We start from the raw sequence: 25,191 nt of genomic DNA, 5'->3' as shown, positions 1-25,191 counted from the left end.
TTTCTGTCTTCCAATCATTTGGAAAATGGGTGTAATTTCTGTCAATGTTAGGGTAGTCCTATGTTTCGCAGTAATATTCAGGGATGGTGCTGCACATCTCCATCAGGTGCTGCATGGCCAGCAGTGCATACTAAATACCAACTCACTGTGGATATGCCTGAAAGCAAAAACATGAGGATTACCAGGGATGAGAGGAGACTTCTGTTTAAAGATATGTGGCCAGGCAGTGTTACAAAATGAGGCTTTCTGCCCCCCTTTAGGCTATTAAATACAACTTTTTCCCTGCTCAGGGTGATACAGTATATTGATCCACCTTTTCCTGTGATGAAGTATTTTCTGTGTTATTTGTCAGGATACTTATGTGCTCAAAAAGCCGAATTTAGTGTTTTAATTATCTAAAGATCTAAGATTTGTGGGAGTTTTCCAAGGTGTACACGAGCCCCTGTTCATTACAGCCCTGCCCAGATAGAGGGGTCCCTTACCAGCCATGACTGAGACTCACTTGGGCGTGAGGCGAGGGTCTCCGTAGGGTGCGTAGGGAGACATGTTTAAGAGGAACTCCTTGGGCGGGTAGGAGCTCCACCTCTGTTGCACGTTGCTGCTGTCATTGTTATTCCAAAAGTCTCTGTCTAGATCACTATGACCAGGGAGAGAGAGAGAGACAGAGCGGTGAGAGCAGGGAACAATCAGTAAAACAGAAGAATAACAATGCAGACGAGGTAATGATAAGTCAGGAAAAAAAACATCATAAAAAGAGCAAAGTTAGAATACTGTCTCATTAATCTAAAGGTCAGGGAGAGAGTGTTAACAGTTATGAAAGATGTGATAGTGTCAATGCCTGTGAAGTTATATTCTGCACAGTGAGCTGTTCTTTGAACATAGATACCGAATACATCTGTTCATTTAATACAAGGTGAGTGAAACATTACATTCAACACACGCTTCCACGGGATAAAAGTAGGGTTTAAAGATAAGTCCATTGTAATTTGTATGTCCAAAAACCTGATAGCAATGAAATGTTGGTGCGTGATAAAACACCGAGAATGGAGAGGAAAGAAGTGACCTGCACGTTTTATCGCTCTGTCAGGGATGACAAATAAAACAGAGGAGGTAAAAAAAAAAAGTCAGTTTAGAGCAAAAACAACAGGTTATTGAAGAAGCACACATTGAATATAAATTGAGAGAATAACATTTGGGAAACAGCAAGTTAAATACCAATAAAGAGTGAAATATATGACACATCATTAGCTGCACACCCTTCAGAACCACTAATCTATAATAATGTTAATAACAACATAAAATCAAGGTTCACCCCAGTCGCCAGGATAAAATGTTGGCAGTGAACTACTCATACCTTAACATTTGCACGTGTCATAGGCTACATATCATCTTGCCTTTTTTCTACAAAACATGTCATGTCAATGTGACATGACATGTTTATGATCTACCTTTCACATCTAAAAGAGGAGGGGATGGTAGTGGAGTTACATTTGTAAGTGGGAAACCACTGGATATTTTTAAAGAGACCTTGGGACAATTTTAGCCTTGTTTCAAGGCAACAAAAAACAAATATTTCTGACTGGAAGTTGGAACATCTCAAGCCATGTTTTTTGGTGACAAAATTGTGTGTTTTTAAGGAGACCTTAAGCAAAAACATGATCTTTTCCTAACCCTAACCAAGTGTTTTTTTAATTTAATCTAACCAGACCATAAGCACAGTGTTGTCACATGAAAAAATTGAAAACTGAACCTAAAGAACCTGTCAAGTTTCAACATATCCGTGTTTTTCATGTCTGATGTTTATTCTGGCGATTGGGTTGAAATATTACTGTCTAAAATCAAAGCACGACACCAATCGAAGACAGCAGCACAATTCAAGTACACAGGCATTTCAGAAAGTCAGTTATAGTTTTGAATGTTCTGAATTCACCAATCTGAACATACAGTATTCAACATATATTTATATATAACAGTTATGTTTTGTGTGTGACCACTGTGTTCAACTGTTGGAGTCATGCCTGGATATACATTTAATTTTGAGCTAAAGCTTATTTATCCATAATCCAACCTTTGATTTATACAAACAGAATATACTTTCCCCCGCTGTGTGTAAAATTCAGCCTCTCTAATAAATGAAAACTATATAACACTGTCTCAGGGCATCATGTCATGGTGGAAATTTCAGGCCACGTAGGGGGTGCTACAAGATTAGCTTTCAAATCAGAAACGGCTGTTAAAATGCAATACTATCACCACATCATAGATCATTTCCATATGCCTCCGTCTAAACCGTCCCTGACACCTACTTGATGGCTTTATTTTCCCCTCGACCTCTCACAGAATCTGGAGAGCTGGCAGCCTCCACCCCGGGCTTATTCCTCTTCCCCTGCAAAGACACGAGAGAGAGAGAGAGAGAGAGAGAGAGAGAGAGAGAGAGAGAGTGACAGATTTTAGAGCAATGTCTTGATCGTTGTGTACAAAAGCATTTTTGCAAGTGAAGTGCTCATTATAGAGGCTTGAGAACAGCATCAGGTTCCAAACATGTTGTAAAATAAGATAAATGAGGGAAGAGCAACAGCTGGTTGGATGCCAGGACCACAGCCTGCTGCTGAGGATCAAAACCTGACAAGGGACCACTTCACTACAATGAGATGCAAAAACACACTCTCACATGCACCAACATGTCACACACGAACAAAGGAAATGCACATGCTTAGACAATTCACTGAGCAAACTGGACATCAGACACACGATGAAATCAGGCACATTAAGACATATCTACACATAATTTGTATAAAAATATGATTTAAATATGAAAGACATGTAAAACTAAACATTTAGGAGACTGAAGTATATATGTAGCTGATGTGCTCCTCCTGGAAAATGTAACTTCATGTCAGGGCTGCTGCAGCTACAGATACCACTCAAGGCCACAAGAATATTTTGCAGTGAGCATGAAAGTTTCTAATGCCGGTGGTGATTGAAAAGACAACATAAAGAAGTCTCAGTAGTCTCTTTCCATTTAGAAACACACATCTATCAAAGCATCATCTTCAGCTCACCACAGCCGTTGTTGATGAAAAAAAAAAAAAGAATGTAAACAATATTCATGTCAAGATTCACTTTATTGTCCCACATTGCAGGAGGATTTGGATTGTGCTTCCCCCTTGCTGCAGCCATAAAAAAATATTCCAGATAGATATAAGACACACATAAGAGACAGGGTAAGACAGCTACCCTGAACAACAACGCAATTAAAACATACAGTATAAGTGAGTAAAGAGACAGAGAAAAAGCATATGAAACATACGATATCTGACATATGGCCTGACTCATATCAGGAGGTCGAGAGGACGGTGGTTGAGTTATAGGTGAGACGGCTGCCAAACGAGTAACCACAGTTCAAGACAGCATTTCAACATTTGTAAGTGTGACACCACTGGATATATTTAAGGAGACCATGGGACATTTTCCATTACTGAAGCAGGTCTTTTTAGCCAAAACATGAACTTTTCCTAACCCATACCAAGTGGTTTTTGTGCCAGTTGTCACAACATAAAATGGAAAACTGAAACTTAAGAAATGTAGTTCTGTAGTTTGAACATGGTTCAACCTGGTTTGCTGGAATGTACATTGCCAACATTTATACTGTGGTTAGGTTGCTGATATTCGATATCTTAGGGCCCATGTCCAAATAACATTTTTTTCTGAGTGCTATCTTTTTTCAGTTGTTCCCAATGAGGAGAGAGCGTATGTGGCACTGCGCCGATGCATGTTTTTTCAGAGCACTCCGCCTTGTTTGTGCGGCCGCTCCAAGTGCCTCTAATTGAAAATCTCTGAACTTTTCAGAAAGGCATTGGGGATGTCACTGTTGCTCTTTTTCAGCCAGCCAATCGTATAATAGATCAGGTGGGACTTGTCATCCGTCACCCTGTTAATCAAGAAAATGGAGGAGAAGCTTGTTCTGGTCGTGTCTGTTTATCATTAGCTTTATCAGACAGAAACTATCAAAACACAAACAGAAAAGGCCATTTTTGGGAGCAGATCTTCTGGACACTGAATGTTGCTGGTGATCCACTGTAAGCTGTGTAGTCAGCCGTCTGTTACCATAGCTTTAGCTAACGTCAATCAAAACCAATATGTACCACACAATTGCTTCAACCTAGTGCTCCCAATTGCACTGTCAGAGCTTTTCTACTTAAAAGAAACGTTATGTGGACAAGGGCCCTCACAGAAAAAAGTACAGATAGGCGCTACAACTAAAAAATCACCAATAAATAAGTCAATCGCCAATAAACTGGACTCAGACTAGACTGAATAACTATACCCCACCAACTATAATGAAAATGTTGTGGGTACGGTATCAATAACAGGACTGCCATTAAACCCTCATGTCAAGTAAAAATCCAGCTTAAGGAAACTGAAGAAATGACCCCAGACAAAAAGAAAAAAGGACACTTTTATGAATCAGAAATCCAAATACATTCTTCTCAAAGCAGACAAGAGACACTCCAGAGCTCATCTGGGGAGGAACAAGAAAATTCTAAACAAACCTACATTTCTTTTGAAATATACTATACAGCTTATTTTACCTACTCTCTGCAAACGTTTACCACTTAATGGATGGTGCTTTCAGCAGAGCAGTATACAGTCGTTAGTTATTGACCTCTACGTTTTTATTGAACTCTATATTTACAGAACTCTAGAGGGTGACAACACTGAGCTGAGTCACACGGATCCTCTACTCTTACATAATGTTTTTTTTTTCCATGGTAAACCCACAACAAGGACGTGAAGAGCACATAGGCCATATGTATAAGACCTCTCTTCATTTCTCAACCACACGAAGTGGAGTTTTATTCATAATCAAGGAATCAACATTCTGGACTTGATCCCGTTTGGACATCTCCGCTATATCACCATCTGTTGCTGCGGGTAATTATCAACCTCATCAACTTGACTGAGTTTTAATCACATATGTCATATTTTGACTAAATATGCAGCACTTTGCATATGACTCCTCCACATCAGCTATGAATGAGAAATATTACATCCTCTCAGACAGATTCAAATCTGAAAAACGGTGTGCCTGGACGACAGGAAACTGTTTTGGTCACATTTTGATGAGTTTTATATAATATCAATTTCAAATCTTGCGTAAGAGCTGTGTGATGAAAGGAGAATTATTTACTTTTTCTATTATGTAAGCCATTATTGGTTTCTTTCTTTTTATAGCACTGAGTAGCGTTGTTTCTACACCCTGAGAGTCCGGCTATAGTCTCGACTCTTTCAGGAGCTGCTGAAGGTGTGTCCTGGTTCCCTCCTACACTCTGTCACACACACAGTGGTATACTAACTCATTACTTCACTCTTTGAAGTGTCATTTTAACTCCTTCCCTCTTCGTCGAAACTGAGATTCTTCAGCTAGAAATTAGTTGCAAATAGCTTTCAACAAGGAATGATTATGCTCAATTAAAGCGAAGCCTTTGAATGTTAATTATCATCACAAGAAGGAGGAGAAAATTTGTCCTTTATCAGTGCTTTATACAAGGCTTCTGTTCTGCTGTCTGCTATCAGCATCTGATGGTGAATACAAGTCATGAGGGTCCGTTTTATAGTGGACTCACTTTAAAAATCCCCCTATTTTCACAAAACAGAGTAATGTGCACATCCTGTTATACAACTCGTGCTTTTCTTGCAGTTTAAGGTGTTAAGCCCCTGCCTCAGGGACACTAAGTAGACCTCGGTGTGCAGTCACATCTTCTCCCGAATATCTCTTTCATGCCATGCTGTAAGTGTTTCATATTCACAGGCTATTTTTAGCTCCCAGTCCACCATGACCTGCATGTCTTCGGACTAGACTGAAGAGAACAATACACACACACACGGAGAACATACAGATTTGAAAATCCCCCAGCTGAGCAGGGGGTTCAAACCAAGGACCATCCTGCTGTAAGGGCTAACGTCCATGTCATCATGCAGCCATGTGGGAGACAACATAAAGCCTGAGAACGAGGACAGTCTGACATCATGATTTGCCGAGCTGACTGGATTTGTGTTCCTTTAATTATTTACAGCATGAAGAGTCACAGAGGAGTGACTGTCTCTGAGCACAGATTTGCTAATAAAAAGTATAAACCCAATCATCAGATTATGACACCTTATAGGAAAAAGTGATTTTATGAATGACCTTTATGGAACCCTTAACAAAAGCTGTTAAAACAATAGAGAAAAAAACATTAAAAATTACACCTGAAGCAGCTTCTAAGGGGCACGAGAGGTTTAAAGACTCTTGGTGGAATCAGGCACTTCACATATGGAGGTCTATAATGCAACCTTATAAATATTTAAGAGCTGTATGAACAGCCTCGGCACAGATGGTTCCAGATGTACACGAAGAACACTAACAGCTTCTCGTTTCCTCACACCTAGACAGACAAAATAGGTCACTCGTCACTGTTGTCCACAATGACCCACATGACCAAAAACAACTCTGGCACATGTTTCTGATCGAACACCTCGATGGTAAAGGTTTAAAAATGTCAAGTGTCGTTGATGTGCACCACCCGCATTTTTGTGAATGTCAGGCTGCCTCTGCTTTTGCTGGAGGACAGTAAATAGTTGCAACAGCAGCAAGACAGTCAGGAAAACATAATGATACAGTCAGTTGTCTTTGGTGATTCAACAAACTACCAACGCTGTATATCTTCTTCTGGGGGCCATATCTCTATTTTATATGACCTCTAACATGAATCAGAAATACTTTATGATCCCCCTGGGGAAAATTGCGTATGTTACAGTTTCTCCCTCTAGAATAGAAAATGTGACACTATAGATATATAAAATAAGATTTAAATAGAGTAAGATGATAAAGTAAGAATAAAATATGTACTTAAAACTGATATATTGACAACTTTGTTTATATGTTTATCTATAGATATATTCATGTCAGCTTGCTGTTAGAGAGAAGAGAGAGTGAGAAAGCACAGCTGGTACCTGAGCATGGATACTGCAGAAAATGAGGATTGAAGCTATTTAAAATGTTCAGAATGAATATGTGTTGAGAACTTATTTTTATTACAACACTTATGTGCACAAGACCCATACTGCTGATTAGTTTTCTTTTCTTGCCCAGTGAATTTTAACAATATGTTATTGGGAGTTGTTGTTGTGCAATTAGGGGGAAACATTTTCAAACATCAGCAACAGCAAATGAGTATATCGGCATGTTGGATATAAAACAAAAGATTGTGCATCCCAATTAAAAATACTTGCATCGTTCAAAAGGGAAAACAAATGTTTTTTGCTAATGCAAACCTTTATCTGAATGGCTTTCCTATCAGAGGGCTTCTTTTCTTTTCTTGTTTGAAAGATTTGCTGCTCAATTTTAAACTCGATGATGAATGCAAGTTCTTGTTCTCATTAAAGGGTTTTAAGCAGCGTGCAACCCTGGAGGCTTTCAGACACAGCAGCAGCACTGTGCTGAATCTTTATGTGAATACAGCTTTCAGTGCTGACAGGTGGCCTCTTTATGAATCCTACTGTATCTGTCTCTAATGCATCCACAGTACTCTCTATTATTTATCATGTCACATCTATCACGTGACCAAATGTGTACCTACACAACATCCAGCCAACACCCTGCAAACACACACACGCACACACACGCACACACACACACACACACACACTGTACAGTGCATACACACAGGTAAGAATAATATTAGACTCAAGGACTCAGAGAAGGATAGGTTTCTAGCAGTGGAGAATATGCTATCAAGTGCAGCTCATCTATCATTAAACAGAATCATAAAATCTTGAGGAGGCTGGAGAGGAGAGGGTGGAGAAGGTACAATGTTGAGAGAGTGTGGGAGGATGTGAGAAACAGAAGGGAAGATCGAGAGGAGGGGGAGAAACAGGAGTACGACGACAGAGTAGGGCAAGTGAGAAAACAGAGAGAGAACAGGATAGAGGAGGGCTGAAACAGAATCAGGAATAATGAAGACGCCAAAGCTGAGCAGAGGAATGTGAATATGCCAAATGAGACGGACTGGAGATGTGAGAGGGAGAGACACATCATGTTTGCCTGACACCTGGATGTTCAACGGCGACCACCATCACCTTCTCCTCCCGCCTGTCTGTTAGCCCCTGTGGATGTTTCTGCTTCTGGCTCTCACCTCCCTCCTCCTCCTGCTCTGCTCCCTCTTCCACTCCCATAAAACAACCAATGGAATGAGACCAGTTCCAGACAGCTTCATCCCTCCTGCAGCAATGAATCGTTTGTCTTTTACAGCCAGAAATGTATCATTCATATTTATGTGAGTCATCAAAGCCAAAAAGTGATTTATCTCTTAAATTACACACACAAATACGGCTTTACCAACACAATCTTTGGAAATTATGTTGATATATGACTCATTTGTTTCCCCTGTTGCTTTTTGTAGAAAACATAATTGCTTCCTCGATTATGCTCTCTGGAAACATCAAGGCAACAAAAGTACTTTGGTTAAAGGGTAAGTTCACCTAAATATTACAGTCCAGTCACTATCTTTTCACCCCAATGCTGATGGAAAGTCAGGTGAAGTCCACAAAACATTTCTGGAGAAAACAACATAGCAGCATTCTCCTAAACAACTGAAGTAGATGGAGACTTGTTTTAAATCATAAAATGGCTCCATACAGCTCATCCAGTGTAATCCAAGTCTCTGGAAGCCACCGGATCCAAAATTGATTTGAAAAGACATTATTGTAAATTACATTTAGGATTTCCATTTTGTTCAATTACATATGTTCTACGTAAAGTATAGTATTTAATGCATAAGTAATAAGAAATAATTAAGTATTTCCATCATGTTGTTTGTTTAAATTAAGTTAATGCAATTTTTCAAGTATTCTGCATAAAAGTATTGCATAACGCATTACTTTTAAGTACAATTCTTGAAAAATTGCATTTTTAAATTCAATTGCTAACTTAATAGCTAAAGTTAGGCTATAAAGCTACATCACAGCTGCATTACTTCAATGTAACCACCACAACTCTTCCTATACTATAAATTGATCTGCAGGTTGTAAAGTTAAAGTTAGAATAGTTTGCAACTAAACTCTGCCTCTACAGACGGAATAGTGAGTAGATGAGACTCTTGTTTTTGGCATTATGTCCCCGACAGCCACTTCTTAGCAACAGCCTTTTTTATGACATGTTAAAACTAAATCTCTTAAGCTTGTGTGACCAACAGACCTTATCTCAGCTATCCAACTAAAAACCCATTCTTTGAGACGGGGGACCCGGAAGTGCAAAAATTCGAGATTATTTCTCGGTTTGGGACGCTTTTCTGTGTCTTACATGATGGGTCAATTAGAAATATTTACATGTAGCAATATCAAAATGCTTCTTCTGTGTGAGTTCATTAATATGTCTTAACTGTTTTCTGACATTTCAGATCCTAAAACAATTCCTCCGCACATGAACAGATGATGGAAATGATAAATAGTTGCGACCTCACTCCTGATCTTTTCATATTCTCACTTCTGGCACTTGCTTCTTTATTTTCTTTTTACCTGTAGGTGTTTATTTATTCAACCTTTAGGAGTGTAACACACAAAACAAACATAAGATAACAATATGGAAGTTGAAAGAAGGAGAGACAAGGACTACAAAGGGGAAACTACAGTTGCAGCAGAGATGAGAGAAGAGGAAAGGGACGATCCTGGGAAGAAAACTCAGTGACATTCTAACAAGGACATGGAGATAAAGTGACAAAGAGACGAATACAAACCAGACCATTCGGTATAAAAGGAGAAGGAGTGTGACACAAAGACAAAGACAGAGACTTAGATAACACAAGGGTAAACAAAGATAAGGGTTCGGTCGTCAGGTTTGGTGGGTTTTGTTACTCCAGAGCCAATGATAGCAATTTTGATTTTAAGGAGCATTAACAAATACATCTAGGGAGCGATTATAAATATTACAATAGAAAATAAGTCATTTGGTTCAGCTTGGCTCGGCTTTTTTCCTCTGAATAGCCCACTTCACGCTCAACTTGTGTGCGTTTGATCAACTGCTGTTGTGCAGTCACTCCTCAAACACAGAGAAAATAGAGATGAAAAAAGAGGAAAGAGGAAGGAAATCTGGACAGTGTGCAGGAAATGCCAGCAGATCAAAATGTATAGGAGGAATTACAGTTGCTCCAGCAGCAGCCAATGGCTCAGAGTGACGCTCATTAGCATATGAATCATTAGCATGGCACTGGAGGCCGGAGGCAAGCGGCCATGATGCACAAAGCTGCGAGCGCACAAAGCCGTGTTTACAGAGAGCACTAAGGTCTGTGATCATGTTTAACTGTCATGGCCAAACATGCAGCCTCTCTCTGGCTGCTGCGCCAGAGAGCACAGCAAGTAAAAAAAAGAAAAGAAAACGCTATTCAACAGCAGCACTACAGAGCAGGCAATCACTGTAGTTCATGGTCACAGGACCATAAACCCTGACTGTCAACACAACTGCAGTCCATCTTCAATGCAATGGTGTTCAGACACATGTTAGAAAAGAACATGGTGGACTATGAAATGTAAAGTTGTGAAGAAAGATGTGGTTTTAAGAGCCATTTTCCTTCAGTCAAAGAGATGTTGTTGATGTGTTTGAACCTCAGTATGTTTTTTTGGTGTCTGTAGCACTCAGTGTCAAAAACTTTAAAGTACCGAAAACTCACAGTGAATGTTTTGTTATTCTTTGATCATATACATCCTGATTTAAAACACCATTTTTCTATAGTTGACTATATTTTATGTATGCAAAGTTTTGTTTATGTTCTGTTTAGACATCATTCAATGTTTTGAGTCTTTTGATGAATGAACATAATGTTTATTCTTTTTTAAGTCAGGTATCAAATGAGCAGTGTTTTGGTATAGGAAGCAACTTAATGTTATACTACTTACGATGGGCAATATCTGGATTATTCAGTCAAGCATTAAATTAGTTAATAGTGGAAAATAGGTGCTAACTCTGATTTTAAAATGACTGAACAAGCTTGTTGTCGAACCCTCACTGGACAGGCAGAATTCTCTACATTGGTGTTCTTCAATCCCTGTCCTGCATGTTTTAGATGTTTACCTGTGCTAACACACCTGATTCATATGAATGGGTCGTTGTCGAGCTTCAACAGAGCTTGAAGATGAGCTGCTCATTTGAATCAGGTCTGTTGGGGTTGGGAAACATTTGATGCAGGGCAGGGGGACCAGGATTGAAGAACAACTGCTTTACATGATCATCTGTACCAAAGTCAGATCTAAAAGAATTGTATCACCATCTGCATTTATCACTATTCATGATGGTAAGTTTCTTCTCTTTATTCCACGCAGCTGTTTTGCAGGAAATGTTCCTGTGCGCGTCCGTCCCCCAAAACTAGATTTGAATAGAAAACAACCAAAGGTTTTGTGGCTCACAGAGGACTCCAGCTCCCCAGACATTTCAAATAACATGTCATATGTAAGTAGAAATTTATAAACACATTAATAATAAACACTGTAACTTACCAGCTTACGTTGACACCATGTGCAGACGCCACACAGAGCGACCAGCCAGACGGCACAAACCACAGATGCAACAGACACCAGGAACACACTGAGAGACACTGAGCCTGAGGGAGGGAGACAGAAACACATCGAGAGGACAGTATTAGTGCAGTTCCTGAGGTTTAAAGTTCACTTTTTGAACTCCACAAGTGTGTGCTTGAGTTGAAGTATAAACTGTGACAAAACTCTTAACATCAGGAGTAAATGCCCTGTGATGTGCTCTCCTTCCTTCTTCCCTTCTTCTCTCCATTCATGCTCATCATCTGGCATCTGTCATCAGTAAGCCACAGAGAGAAATGTACCAGGAGTGAGGGGGAAATGACATAAAGGCTCTGAAGCTGCTTCATGCTCATGTTCCCTGCATGTATCAATAGGAGATGTGCACATGTCAGGAAGAGATAATATCATGGGGCCAGAAGCCATGCAATTACCAGCTTCCGTTTTTCTCTCTTCTATCTCGTAAATCCTTCAGCAACTTTGTTCCCGTCTTGACAGATGAAAACTTCCTCCACTGCCTTCTATTCCTCCTCGTCTCTATTTCTTTCAATTACTGCCTCCCAATGATGCCGTTCATTCAGTTGTCTGCCACCTCTTCTGCCAAGTCATTTAAAATGCAATGGCACGCTTGCAAAACAATGTCGGCAAACAATGAGCTCATAACTGCTACATCCTCCCTCTCAGCACTGCAGTCGATCTTTTCTGAATCTCTCTACCTGAAAAATGCGTCTGACTTCCCTTTCATCCCACCATTTCACTTTTCATTCCTGCCTGAGCACGTTCTCAACGTTCACACATTTTGCGGGCCAATAACAGAGGAATTAGCTAAGCCAACTTACACATCCTTCTCCACCCTGTTCCTTCACATTTCATCAACTTCCTCTCTTTGTCTCCTTCAGGTGTGTGTATGTACCTTTTAAACAAAGTTCAATATTCTCTGGTAACATTGCTTTTTTTCTACATGTCTTCATTCACACAAAATAACAATTAACATCCCCCAAAAAATGCAAGCGTGATGCCAAAGGATTTTTTTAAGGGGAAGAATTAAGGAGACAATTTTGACAGGTAGTCTGGACATCTCCAACTCTGTTCTCCAATGATGTTTTTTCCCAAATCATAACCAAGTGGTTTTTGTGCTTAAACCTAACCAGAGCATAAGCACATCACTGCCACAAGATACAATTGAAATTGAACCTAAAGAAGCACAAAGTTGCAACTTAAAGAAATACAAAGTCTTAACTCTGTATTTTTGGTTTTGTTGAAGCATACTTTGTCAACATTTATTATTGTTAATGTGCTGTTGAAATTATTGAATAATTGTTTTCCGACTGGAAAAATTCACACCAATGAACGCAAACAACTCTGAGAGTCTGTGAAAATTTTAGTACAAGAGTTTCCGAGTCGACGTCATATGATTCTGAAACATGGCGGACAAAAATGAACTTGATAGTAAGAAACTTTTTCCAAAGTCATGTATTATATAATCCGTGTATCATTTCCTTAGCTCTTCCTTGTCACTCAAATACTGAAAACAGCTGTCAACATGTTGTTTAAGCGCTCTGGGCGATAAAATGCAAAACAACTTCTTTTTGGCGTCCATGTTGCTCCCATATTCTGACATGATGCACATAAACACACCAGAGTTGAAAGAATGACATCAAAACTCGGGATATGGGACCATCTGAGCACGTGAATGCAGCATTTTCTCTCTCTCGCTTCACTTTTCCTGTTAGCTCTCCCTCCTGTCAACTTTGTAATCAGGCAGAAAATGTTTGTTTTTTTTAAATTAAGAACACCGTGTGTAATGATCGCCACTCGGGCACTCTCAATCAAGAACAAAAGACGGAGTTTGATGATGAAAAAATCTATCTACGTGACTTAGACTTGTATGTTCACTTAAGAGGTAATGTTTTAAAGTTTGATTCACATTCATTTTAGTCACGTAAGCTGATTTCCTTCCTCACTCTCCGACTCCAGAAGTTTTCAGGACAGATGACCGAATGAAATGCACCATTACGTCCAGTTGAAGTAGGTATTTCTTATGGTTTGAACATTTTTGGAAACATTTGGACTAACTTAAGTGCATAGCTCAGCAAAATATAGAACAAACATCTATTTGTTTTGAACATTTTTATGCAGTATTATCCCTTTTAACTGAAAAATAAACAGTGGTAACTGATGAAAAAAGAGAAAGCAAGAAAAGGGAAAACAGTGTTAGTTGAAGAGAAGTTTTAAATGCGCTGCTCGAGGCACATGGCATCCAATAACTTTCATAAGGTTTTTAAACATCATGATAGATTTAAAAAGGGGCTTAAAAAGTTTGCTCTCTAGCATCCTTTCTCAAAGAACAAATAACAGCGAGGCTGCCTGCTGCATCTTTATATTGATCTATCCTTGTACCTGTGCCAGAGGCTCATCCACTTTGCATTTATGCAGAGGTTTATATCTCTGCTTTTAGCTGTTTGAATTCCTCCAAATATTAAAGTGTCAGCTTTTTTTTATCCACCAGCCACACGAATAAAGCCTATTTGATAAGGTATCTGATTTTGAATCGTGAAATATATGCATGGCAGAGTACTGTGGCAATTAAGATCACAGGGTCGAGTTCTGAGCCTTTCAGCCAGGGAGCAGAGGCTCTGTTGTGGTGACATCGCCTTCAAAAGCGTTTCAATGCTGAACAGATAAGTGGTCTCAATCTTACTGGTGTTCTTGCCAATACATGCAGGAAAACAGAAAGCTAGCTCTGTTGAAACAGCCACAGAAGCTGAAATACTCTCCAGCTGGAGGGAATACAACCAGCTGGAAAGAAGAATGGCTCCTTTCAGACCTTTTAGAACTGCCAGACCTCCATGTGTGGACACACAAGTCTGACAGTTTTTCACTTGGTGGGGTGTTATCAGCAGGGGGACTTTCTGGATTTCTGGCACCAACCCACAGTCCTTTTTTTTTTTTTTCATACCAGTCAAGACATGATATAATCACCAACCCAGTACGAATACTCCATGTGATACCCAACGTTAAGATGGCAAATCATGATTGATAACTACTCATAGTACATGCAAAACAAAATCATGTGTTTTTGTTATTTTGCATTCTGTAATGGCCTCTAAATATAATAGTTTTTACTGAGGCTTTCAGCACAGAATTCAAATTGCGTACTCAAGTTCAAGGGGATCATTTACTTGATGAGATCCACAACATGAAAAAAGACAGCACATGCACACACTTCACCAGGGATCGTCTCAGTGCACACTTTTGTTTTGATGCACTTATACGTGAGTTGTTTGCTTGTTTATTGGATTTCTGACAGAGTTGCTGCTCAAGGCGTGTTTGCTGTTCTGATTGGTCGATACATTCAAAAGTAACTCTAGGAACTCTAGTTTCCTGAAAGTAACCTGTATCTGATGCTAGCGAAGTTAGCTGTTCTTTGGACCGCTGCAAGGAGGAGGATTTAGACGCAGAGCAACAGAAGCGGGCTCGGCAGCTTCTACGGACATTATGACAGAGGCTTAGAGGCCGAAGACGATGTTGATGGAGGAAGCTAAGAAGAGAAAAACAAGCTAGAGGCAAGAAATGAGAGTCTCAGACAGGCTTTATTTGTCTTTGGCGACAACTTTGCTAAATAAAAGGCTGAAGACGGACGCCAAGCTGGACTTGTGGCTGTTGAATAGTGATTAATATTAGCTGGTTTGCTAAGTTATTTGTCTTGTTCTGTTGAAGTTTGGCTGTGTTAGCAAAGTCAACTCGCTGATCATAAGAGTTGTTAGCATGTTACAGCCATAGCATTGTAATGTTACCATGCCGAGTTTTGACTGTGGTTAGCACGTCATGCTACGTCACATCTGACAGATTGTTACAGGAGCCTGGGATTTGTATTTACAACAGTTGTGTTGCATTCAGAAACAGTGGGGGCCAAAAATACAAATGACTACATAACGCTGCTTTAAGATTATAGCTTTATACTAAAAACTGGCAAATCTGCTATCATGAATCAGCCCAACCTTCTTCTTCTTCTTCCTCTCTGAACCATTAAGCTTTGAAAAGTGATTTTGGCTGCAGGTAATTCAAACCTAAGTTCATCCGTTGGGTGCTTTAATAACTGGAGGAATTCAAACTGCTAAAAGCAAGGATACGAACCTCTGCATCAGTTTTTAACTGAATGAGCCTCTGGGAGAAATACAAGGATAGATTCAATATTAGGTTGCACCAGCCTTGCAGTTAGTTTTCAGTTTTTATGAAGGAATGTCAAAGAACAACAAGAGATCACTCCCGAAGCCTCTCTGCAAATGATTTTTATTAAAGGCCTTGAGTCATGCTTTTCAAACTTTTCCTCAATTTATAATGTTTTGAGAATTTTCTTTCTTCTTTCTCAACAAGTCGATCAGTAATTCTTCCTCTCCGTGTTATCTCACGCTGTATAAAACAATCCCCTTCTGCATCAAAGGAAAAATAATGCTGTAACAAATCTTCCCATGGACGAGGGACTCGCCAGTTCGTCGACAAGTTCACCAGCTCTGCCCAGCGCATTTGCAAATTGAGATCTCATCACAGTGTGGACTGGAATAATGAGAACACTTTTTAATACCAGGTGTAAATGCAAAGACAGATGTCAATGTCCAGATAACATATATTATTTATAACCCTGTCGGACTACAGTTCAGCACCATGGACAGCATCCATCCCCACTGGCACTCCAACTGAAGTGAAATCTGCGTACAGACAGGGCTGAGTCCTGCTTCATTATTCAGGTTTTATAGCAAAAATGTCAAATAAACATCAAGTGACTGTAAAAAAAAAAAACATTTGGCAGTTGGTAGCTTTAAGGCCGATGAAGCATGTTGAATCCGCGGTGGCTCATCTGTGAGAGAACTCACTCTAACTGGTAACACAGGTAGGCAGCGGATCAGTACACGAAAAGTAGACGGAAGATGAAAGGGAAAACTCCTTGAGACCTGTCGCTGTAGTGTCCATGATTTCACCAAGATTTCACCTTATTTTTCTCCTCTGCCCCTTCGCCAGTGCCATTTGCAAGTTTATTTTCATTTTCTCCATTAGAAGCAGCTACATCGGCATGAGTGGTGTCAAAAATTACTGCTTTATCATAACAATGGTTTGTATATTGGTGGAGAGGTATCTCCTTTCACTCAGAAGTTACAAGATTGTTGGCCGTCAGCTGTCGTCTTTGCGGTGTGTTCAAGTGCAGCTTTTTGGCAGTTAAAAGACAGTTACAGTAAAGGAGAGAAGTCGAGTTCCCCGTTCAAACCTGTGTATTGTGTAGCTTTCAATGTGTACACTCAAACGGATTCTGAACTGATTGTTTTCAACTGCAAGGATGTCCGGATCCTGAAACTGTATCACCCAGAAATGCCTTTCATTGACTCTTGACACGAAAATGATTACAAAGACATCTTCATTTCTCATAGAGATAGGCCAACAAGCCGACATATGGAGGTATTTGTATTGGTATTCACAAACCTATGCATTCAGATTTGAGTACACACATACAGCCCAAGAGAAACCTCATTTACAGTCTCTTTTGTCTCTGATTACAGATGAGGGCTGAACACATGAGGCCTTTGTGGTTCAGCTCGCACTTTGCTGTGATTGTCGGATGCAACACTCGTATTACCTCAGCTGCTGCGCCCCACTGGCAATCTGTATAATCTCTTTCACCCTCACTTGAGAACAAGATCTTTGCCAAGGAGATGAGCTCATACCCTCCAAAATCCACTACCCCCTGTGACCTCTCTCTCTAAATGACCCCTTGAAAGATCTGTTGCAAGAACTGGCCTCATTAAAATGTACTAATCATTGCTGAAAAGCTTCTTTTATCTACTCTACCAGTAACAATGGATGACAATGGCAGTAAGGACCATTTCTGCCCTTGTTTCGCTCTTGATACCTGACAAAGAGTGACTTATATTTCAATTTATCAGTTAAACTACCTTTGACTGTGAGGTGTAGTTGTGTGAAAAAAATTGTTTTAAAATATTTTATGCTTTAAAAACCAATCATCTGAGCTACCGATCAAAGTCTAGGGCTGCAGCTAATGATTATTTTCATCGTAGATTGATCTGTTGATCATTTTCTCATGAATAGATAAGTTGTTTGGTCTATAAATTGTCAGAAAATGGTTCAGTTTTTCCCAAAGCCAAGGAAAATGCCTTGTTCAACTCAGTTAACTGTCACAGAGGAGTAAAGAAACCAGAACAAATTCACATTTCAAAAGCTGGAATCTGGACTTTTTTTAAGGTTATCTACTGTAAAAAGCTGTCACTGTATTTGAAGTGAGCTGGAAATGATAAAATATGCTTTGAAAAATGAAGTCAAAGCGAGCACCAAATGGACATTAAAATGTTAACACTTCATGACAGGGTGAGGAGACTCAGTGAACCAAGTGGACCTCTGTGTCGAGCAACTGCTCCAACACTGTGAGAGGAGCCAGCTGAGGCGGTTCGGCCTCATGTGGCAAGAAAAAACTCTACTTGGAGTTGAAGTGGCCACAACTGAGTGGAGGGAAACCACAGGAGAGGACATGATGGCCATCTCCCATCGGGCTGGGGGAAGCTGCTAACTGGCTAACCCAGTTAGTGATTTTAAGCTAATTACAATGTAATCTACATAAATTAAGCAGCTGATTGTTGACATTAGGTAATGTTAGCTTCTCCAGTGTTCATTCATTCTGGCTGTGGCCTTTGATTGATGCATTTTGGTGTAGATTTGACTGTTGTGTCGAGAGATTCTGTCTGATTTTCATTGTCATTATCACGTTCTGTATCATCTCTTACAGCAAGTACACCATCTACTGTACTATACTACAATAATCATTTCACACAACAACCCCCAACTCAAGGTCCACTCACTATCTTTTTCCAAAACATGAAGGTGGAGCAGCTGTCATGATTTTATCCTCAGAACTTTTAAGTTCTTTAAGTTAAGTTCTTTTTCTAACCCTTACCAAGTAGTTACTGCAGCTAAACCTAACCAGAAGTTAACAACATCGTTGTCATGACAAAAACATAAAGTTTCAACGTATCCATACATGTGTCATAGACATGTTGATATGATACAGTAGGTAGCGTAGGGCCGATAAAAGTTCTCAATCATGCCATTATTTGTGTTTTCTTAGCCCAGCTTCCTCAGTATAGCTAGCCAGTAAATGTTTTTAAGCTCCTGAGGCTTAAAAACACAGCTAAGTTACGGAAATGTGACGTGCGATGCTTAAATCCTGCACAGGGATGTATGTCGGTGGCGACAGGAGACAGTTTTCTCTGCTGGGTGAGTTCAGTTTGAGTGACAGTGGAAAATTGCGTTGACTACACTGGTGAGCTAATGAGCAACTCCTGTCTTACAGCAACATTGAGGGAACACACTGCTTCAAATTCAGAAATACACATCCATCACAATATTTCACTGTTGACATCATCATATGCCGGTTCGACAGACATTTCCCAACCCTAATGATAGGTATGAAATGTTGTTTTACAAATTTAAAATACCCATGGTTTACAGACACCACAGTTTACATTCATTCCGGTGCTTGGGTTGGTAAGGTCTGAGCTTAATTTCACTACTTGTCTCATTTTAAAAAAAGCCTGTTAAAACCAGTCCTTAATAAGTACATGCTCTGCTGATGTAATAATATAATGTCAGGTCATGGGTGGTTCAATAAATGTGGATTACTTCCAGATGCAGCACCTACTGTGCTGTGTTTGGTATCATACTGGGTACCTCCCATGGCTCCGAGTGTAAACAAGAGGCTTGCAGTACTGCTCCCATCGCTCAAACTCTCTCCCTCTTGTTCTCTCTATGTTATTTTGGAGTAACTGCATACATAATCTGAGATCATTTAGTTAATAATCACCAAGCATAATGCTAAGCCTGTTTCATAATTAATTACAAGCAGAAGTGTAGTTCCTTTCTCCATGTTCTTTTTATAATTGTTATTCTTGTCGACCATCTTCCTACTTGCAGTGTCTCTGCCAACACGCCGTTAGTTTCACTCACGTGGTAATTATATAATTTATAACAACTGATTATAAGTGCTCATCAGAGGAATAGCCTTCATAAAACTGTTGTCTCTCTCTCTCCACACATGCAGCCCACTCTCCTCCCCAATCCCACGCCTGTTATTCAAAATTTTACAGCAATTTACAACACAGGCTTGATAAGACTTAAGTGCTATTAGGTGACATTAAGGTATTTAGTTGGGGTTTATATTTAAAAGAGAGAATGATCTTGAAACTGAGACTGGTACTGCCTATATTTTTTTATTCTTAACACTAAACTAACTTGATGAAACTGGAAGGAAAGGGTATGGCCACAAGAGGCAAAGAGGTAGAAGCTGTCTGCCACACTTTTACTGTAAAGTATAAAACTTAAGCATGGCAGAAAAAGAGAGGACAGGGATGTTGTGATTATTTACCTACAGATGTGGTCTGTAGTGTCCTCTGCTGCTTCAGGCTCTCTCTCAAACACCTCCCCACACTGTCCTTCCTAATCCAGTCCATGCTCTCCTGTCTTGTGGGCACCAATATCTCCCTCTGTCAAAGTGCCCCTTACTCTCTCTGCGTCTCCTCTCTTCTACCTGCTGTGCTTATCTGTTTGTGCTCTGTTCACTCAGCTCCCAGTGTTAGCGCCTGGCACGACACAGAGAATAAGCTCTGTTATTCACTGGAGACCTCCGGAGGAGCATCTCTAGCCGTGGGTCACCACAACATGGAGAGGGCCGCCACCACGGGAGGTGGCCCTTGACTGGCACAACAGAGGCACTGCCAGAAGAGTGGCGACCAGTGGGAGGAACATGGACATCCAATTACACAGAAGACCAAAGGGAAGGAATGAGAAAAGCACCTCTTTTAAAAAGACTATCAAAGCTCAGCATGGATTCAAATGCTGAGACTGAATGGTTATAGTTCATTAACTGTGAAGATTACATTATTCACTCCTCGTGATTCAGTGTCAATGGCAGGAGTGAAGAAGAGGGAGGAAGCTGTGAGAAGGTTGGCAGGTGGAGTAGACAGCCGGCTCAATCTTGAAATCCCAGCAGGTGTTTGTTTGTCTCACCTGTAAGAACCTGACTGCCCAGTTGGCTGGAGATGAGTGTTGCTGCATCTTGCTGGCACAAGTACACGGTCGACTAGTCAGTAAGCTTTTATTTGTGCCAATTAATCTTGACAAACGTTGTGTATCTGTCAATTTACCTCTACAATAAGCTTTCTAATTACAATTGAGTAAATAAATTGATTCCTTCATTTTGATCAAACAGATCTATTTACTTCCATTTATACATCACTGAGTTTCCAGCAGCTCTCGCTCAACATCTTTGTCTAAAAAACACTGGCTGCCTGCGGCGGATCTCATTCTTCCCACTGCTTTCCCCTGAAGTGCAGCCTGAAGCACAACATTTTTACAGGTGATGGAGAAAAAAAATCCACTTCTCTTTGCACAATCAAAGGAAATGCTTTAGTCAAGATAACATATTGGAGATGGAGGTTAGTTTCTTGCAATTTCATCCAAGAATAACATAATTTCCAGACCTGAAGTGTACAATTATGTATTCTTGGGTTTGACACTTTAACCTTAAAACTAAGTGACAGGTGGCTGCTCGTCAACACAATGGTACTTCCGTGGCAAACTGTGGTCACGTACTGTGGTTCAGGCAAATTGCCGGCAGTGTTTCTGTTCCACGAAAACAGCAGCTCGCTGACCTTTACCACATGTCAGGGGGTCCAGCAAAATTGCAATAAGTAGTCGTCAACTCTTTGGTAAACCAGGTCACATGTAGCGTCATCTTTTTTCATGTTTTAGGGATCATAAACCAAAACTGAGCTACAAACTTGGCTCATTTATTCCTGCATAATCAGGGAGGGACCTCACAAAACAAAATACAGAATGGACTGAATAAATGAAATTAAGGGAAACAACAAACACTTCTAGGTTATGCAGGTCTGGCGTTAATACAAAGGGTGACTTTACACCAAACGTGGTTGGTGCAGTTCAAACAAACTGTGGTGCAGCTCGTCTGTGGTGTGAAAACAAAGTGGGCCAACAACAGGAATTTGTGATAAGTAAATATCAGCATAGTTTTAGGATCTAAACTACTCATTTTATCTGGGGATCATGAACTGTCAAGAAAGGACCGTGTGAGCGCTGTAGGCGAAAGGATAGGCACAACTTTTCAGTCCTTAAAGGATTTAGAGGATTTTTGTAATAAACAGGTTGTAACTTTGAAATATATATACTTATTCGCCTATGCTGAACTGCTGAAGCTTCAGTAACTTCATATTAACTCCGGAATGTGATTTTGCACCCTGGAAGTGCTTTCGGATGGGATCTCTTCAGCTGGGCTCACACCACAAGACTTTTAAGATCCTCACCGACTGTGAAATCGGGTTGCATCAAGCACATAAGACGAAAATTCTCAGATGTACTCTAATCTTTAACCTGCACACACTGCAAGACTTGAAAATAATGGCGCACCACACACTACAGAATATTATTTAGATTACTCCTATTCAATGAGAATAGGAGGTGAAATTTTAGCTGTCGGATTTATAATCTAAGAACAGTAGTATGCTGAGGTTTAAGACTGGATCTGTACACCCCTCACATTAACAGATAATCAGGGCCAACCTTCACGACAGACCAAGCTCTCCGCCAAGATTTCTCCTCCAGCTGTCAGGAGGGGCATATGGGTTAAATCAGCCCGATACTCCTGTGGTCTGAGCCCAGCCTTTATGTCGACTATGAGCAGTAAAATCTGTTTCAGTGTTTAATAAGACACCTGACTATTGTGCTGAGACACAAGATACAATTTGTAAACCTTAATAAAACTATAAGGTGTAATACAGTGCAGGATGCCTTGGTGTCAGTCACTGGAATTAGATTTTTTCAACACACATCAGAACGACTCAAAAAGTCTGAAAGATTTGTCAGCATCTCCCAAAACAACAAGACCGTTGCAGCGTAATAGCAACACACTTAACAGACCTTCGTCGTATGATTTGGTTTGGTTTGTCTGGTTTAGGCACCAAAACTCTCTGGTGAGGTTTAGGAAAACATTGTGGTTGGGTTAGAATCACTACATTAATTCAGTAACTTCCATTATAATGTGACGTGACCATATTAATTATGAGGAGATATTCACAACTCAACATACTACAGAGTTCAGCCAAAAACCTTTTAACTTTACCGTCTAATTTAAAGGACTTGCTGAATGTGCATTATGTCAGTTGATATGACTTCATGCTCCATCCTGTTGCTATAAACCAGCATGAACACAGAACCGACTCAAACTAAAAGGCATTAGATGTCTGAAAGTGACAACAGTGTGGGTTGGCTGTAAAATCTCTTACTGTGAACGTGTAGTGGGAGCACAGCTTACCTTAATACAGTCCGACATAGCTAGAGGGTGCCACACACTGTCGTTCCAGTCGAAAAGCAGGATTGCACTCAGCTATTTTTCACATGTTCGTGAATGAGACATGAATGAGACAAATCCCACTAGCTTTCGTTTTGTTCACTGCGAGTCCAATTTTCCATTCCACCTGCTGTTTGTTTACCCTCTCTCAGGAAACCATATATCCCTCTTTCACATCATTCCCTAACGCATGCCAGCTGACTTCATTACACTCCTGCCAAACCATCACTGTGACTAACCCTGCAACTCATTCAGCTGAAACGTCAAAAGCATCCGCTCTGTTGCCTTCTTCTTACCCAAGCCAAGCCCCACAGGGGATGGGCATCCACAACACTGGCGACTTTCCAGTTTAAATTTTATGTTATCTTTTAAATAAATAAAATGTGTCTATCAAGGAAGATGTATGACTACTGCTGGGATCAGGCAAAGTGGGAAACCTTCGCTCGCTAAAACAAACACTCAGAAGTTTTCCTGTTGATCGTTACAGTGACTAAACACAGAGCGCCATGTGTTTTGTTTCAGCACATGTGAAGTGCAGCAAACAGGCTGCTGTTTGCTGTCTCAGAGGGCCGTAATACCACAGACCCATGACAGACTCATAACCTAATACACTTGACTGGCAGGTGTGTTTATCCAGGCAAAACAGTCTGCAGGCAGAGCCTTCAAAGTGTGTTTCTGTAAGAGCTGCGATCTGTTGTCCGTAATGAGGAGGATCCAGAGTTGTGCTGTGTGCGACAAGTCAGGCTATGGGTGAATGGGCACAGCTGAGGAGTCATTCTGACTCACACAGAGATGCTGAAGAGTTGGAGACAAAGAGGGGCTCTCAGGGAGGGTTTTTAACTCCCATAAAGAGGTGGAGGACTGCATGAAAGACAGAAAGAAATGCCACAGAGTGGAAACAGATGCAGGATTGTGGCGAGGAAAACAAGTGAGTTTTACAATCGAACTCCATTATCAGACTGTTTCACTATTATTTCAGTCCCCAGGATATAATGTAAGCAGTTAACGTCTTTGCAAACCACAGATATGTACAGGACATTTGCACTATACCCTAACACCCTAACCTAGTGCTTTTTGTGCCTTAACCCAAGCAGATAATTAGCACAGCACCCCCCTATCACAATGTAACTTCAGTGAGAGGGTAGGATCACAGCGTTACATACATGTTTACTTCAGCATACAAGTTTTCAACACATAACGTTGTTATGATGTAATGAGTTTTGTTTGTAGTTAGCACCTACATGACGTCTGACAACCTGATACAGACCTGGGATTTGTATTTACAACAGTGGTGTTGCACTCAGAAACTATGGGGGATGACAAATCACACAGAATGCCAATTTCTACATAATATCGCTTTAAATTCAGTCATTTGATGATCACTTAAGTTAAGTCATCATTTTTGCTGTAGCAGTAACACTTTATATTAACGTCCTTGTAATAAGTGTTAGTTAATAGGTAATAAGCCCGAAATAATCCTAATGTGATGCTTATTTGCATTGATAAGACTGTATTTATAAGCATTAATAATAGCATTATTAAATGTTTATTGTTAGATTGTAAGACATAACATGAGAATGTTAATAAAAACCTTGCGATTTTCTTATAATTGTTTATAACAGCATTACAAACCCAAGTATTGAGTGAAACTAATTTACCAATTATGTCATTATTAAACCTTCACTTCAGCTTTGTTGTTGCATCATTAAGAGCAATACATACTTTATTATGTATTTATTAGCAGATAACTATGCAATTATAAACAGTTAACAGCTGGATATACAGAAACGATGCCTTACTAAGGTTATTTAATCCTTTATTATGCACTTATTAACAGTTTTTATAAAAGATGACAAGGCATGCAGCAGAGGCTACAGGCTGGAGGGATTCAGCCTTGGTACGTGGGGTGTGCTCTCTCCCAGATAAGAAAATCTTTATTATATTGTATATTCTTTGAACGTTTACATCTTCAGTAGGAATGTATGGACTTGGACTAATAGTGTAGGGACGGTGGAAAGTCTTACCACACTGAACTAGTGCAGAGGTTTTTGATCTTTTCATGCCAGCCTTAGCCGTTAATGGTTCTCAATAAATAGTTAATTTTGATATGTGGTGGTCCTGAAGATTCTCTCAATAATTTTGTTGCTGCCTCTGAATCCCAAATATCTCACCTTGCTTTTTATCGACAGCTGACACAGTGAGAA

The 25,191-nt window shown here is 40.1% G+C and overlaps 1 protein-coding gene across 1 annotated transcript in view; it reads right to left on the bottom strand.

Moving 5' to 3' along the window:
• syt7b (synaptotagmin VIIb) overlaps positions 1 to 25,191 on the bottom strand; it is a 108,083-nt gene that overhangs the window by 43,633 nt on the left and 39,259 nt on the right. The window contains exons 3-5 of the mRNA XM_073463844.1: positions 11,530 to 11,633; positions 2,307 to 2,386; positions 503 to 643 (exon numbers count right to left, since the gene is read on the bottom strand). Of these exons, the coding sequence (XP_073319945.1) occupies positions 503 to 643; positions 2,307 to 2,386; positions 11,530 to 11,633 (325 nt within the window). The remainder of the gene's footprint in view (positions 1 to 502; positions 644 to 2,306; positions 2,387 to 11,529; positions 11,634 to 25,191) is intronic.

This window comes from Pagrus major, chromosome 4 (assembly GCF_040436345.1).
Source record: "Pagrus major chromosome 4, Pma_NU_1.0".
Lineage (NCBI taxonomy): Eukaryota > Metazoa > Chordata > Actinopteri > Spariformes > Sparidae > Pagrus > Pagrus major.
This window is presented reverse-complemented; position numbering and strand designations above follow the sequence as displayed.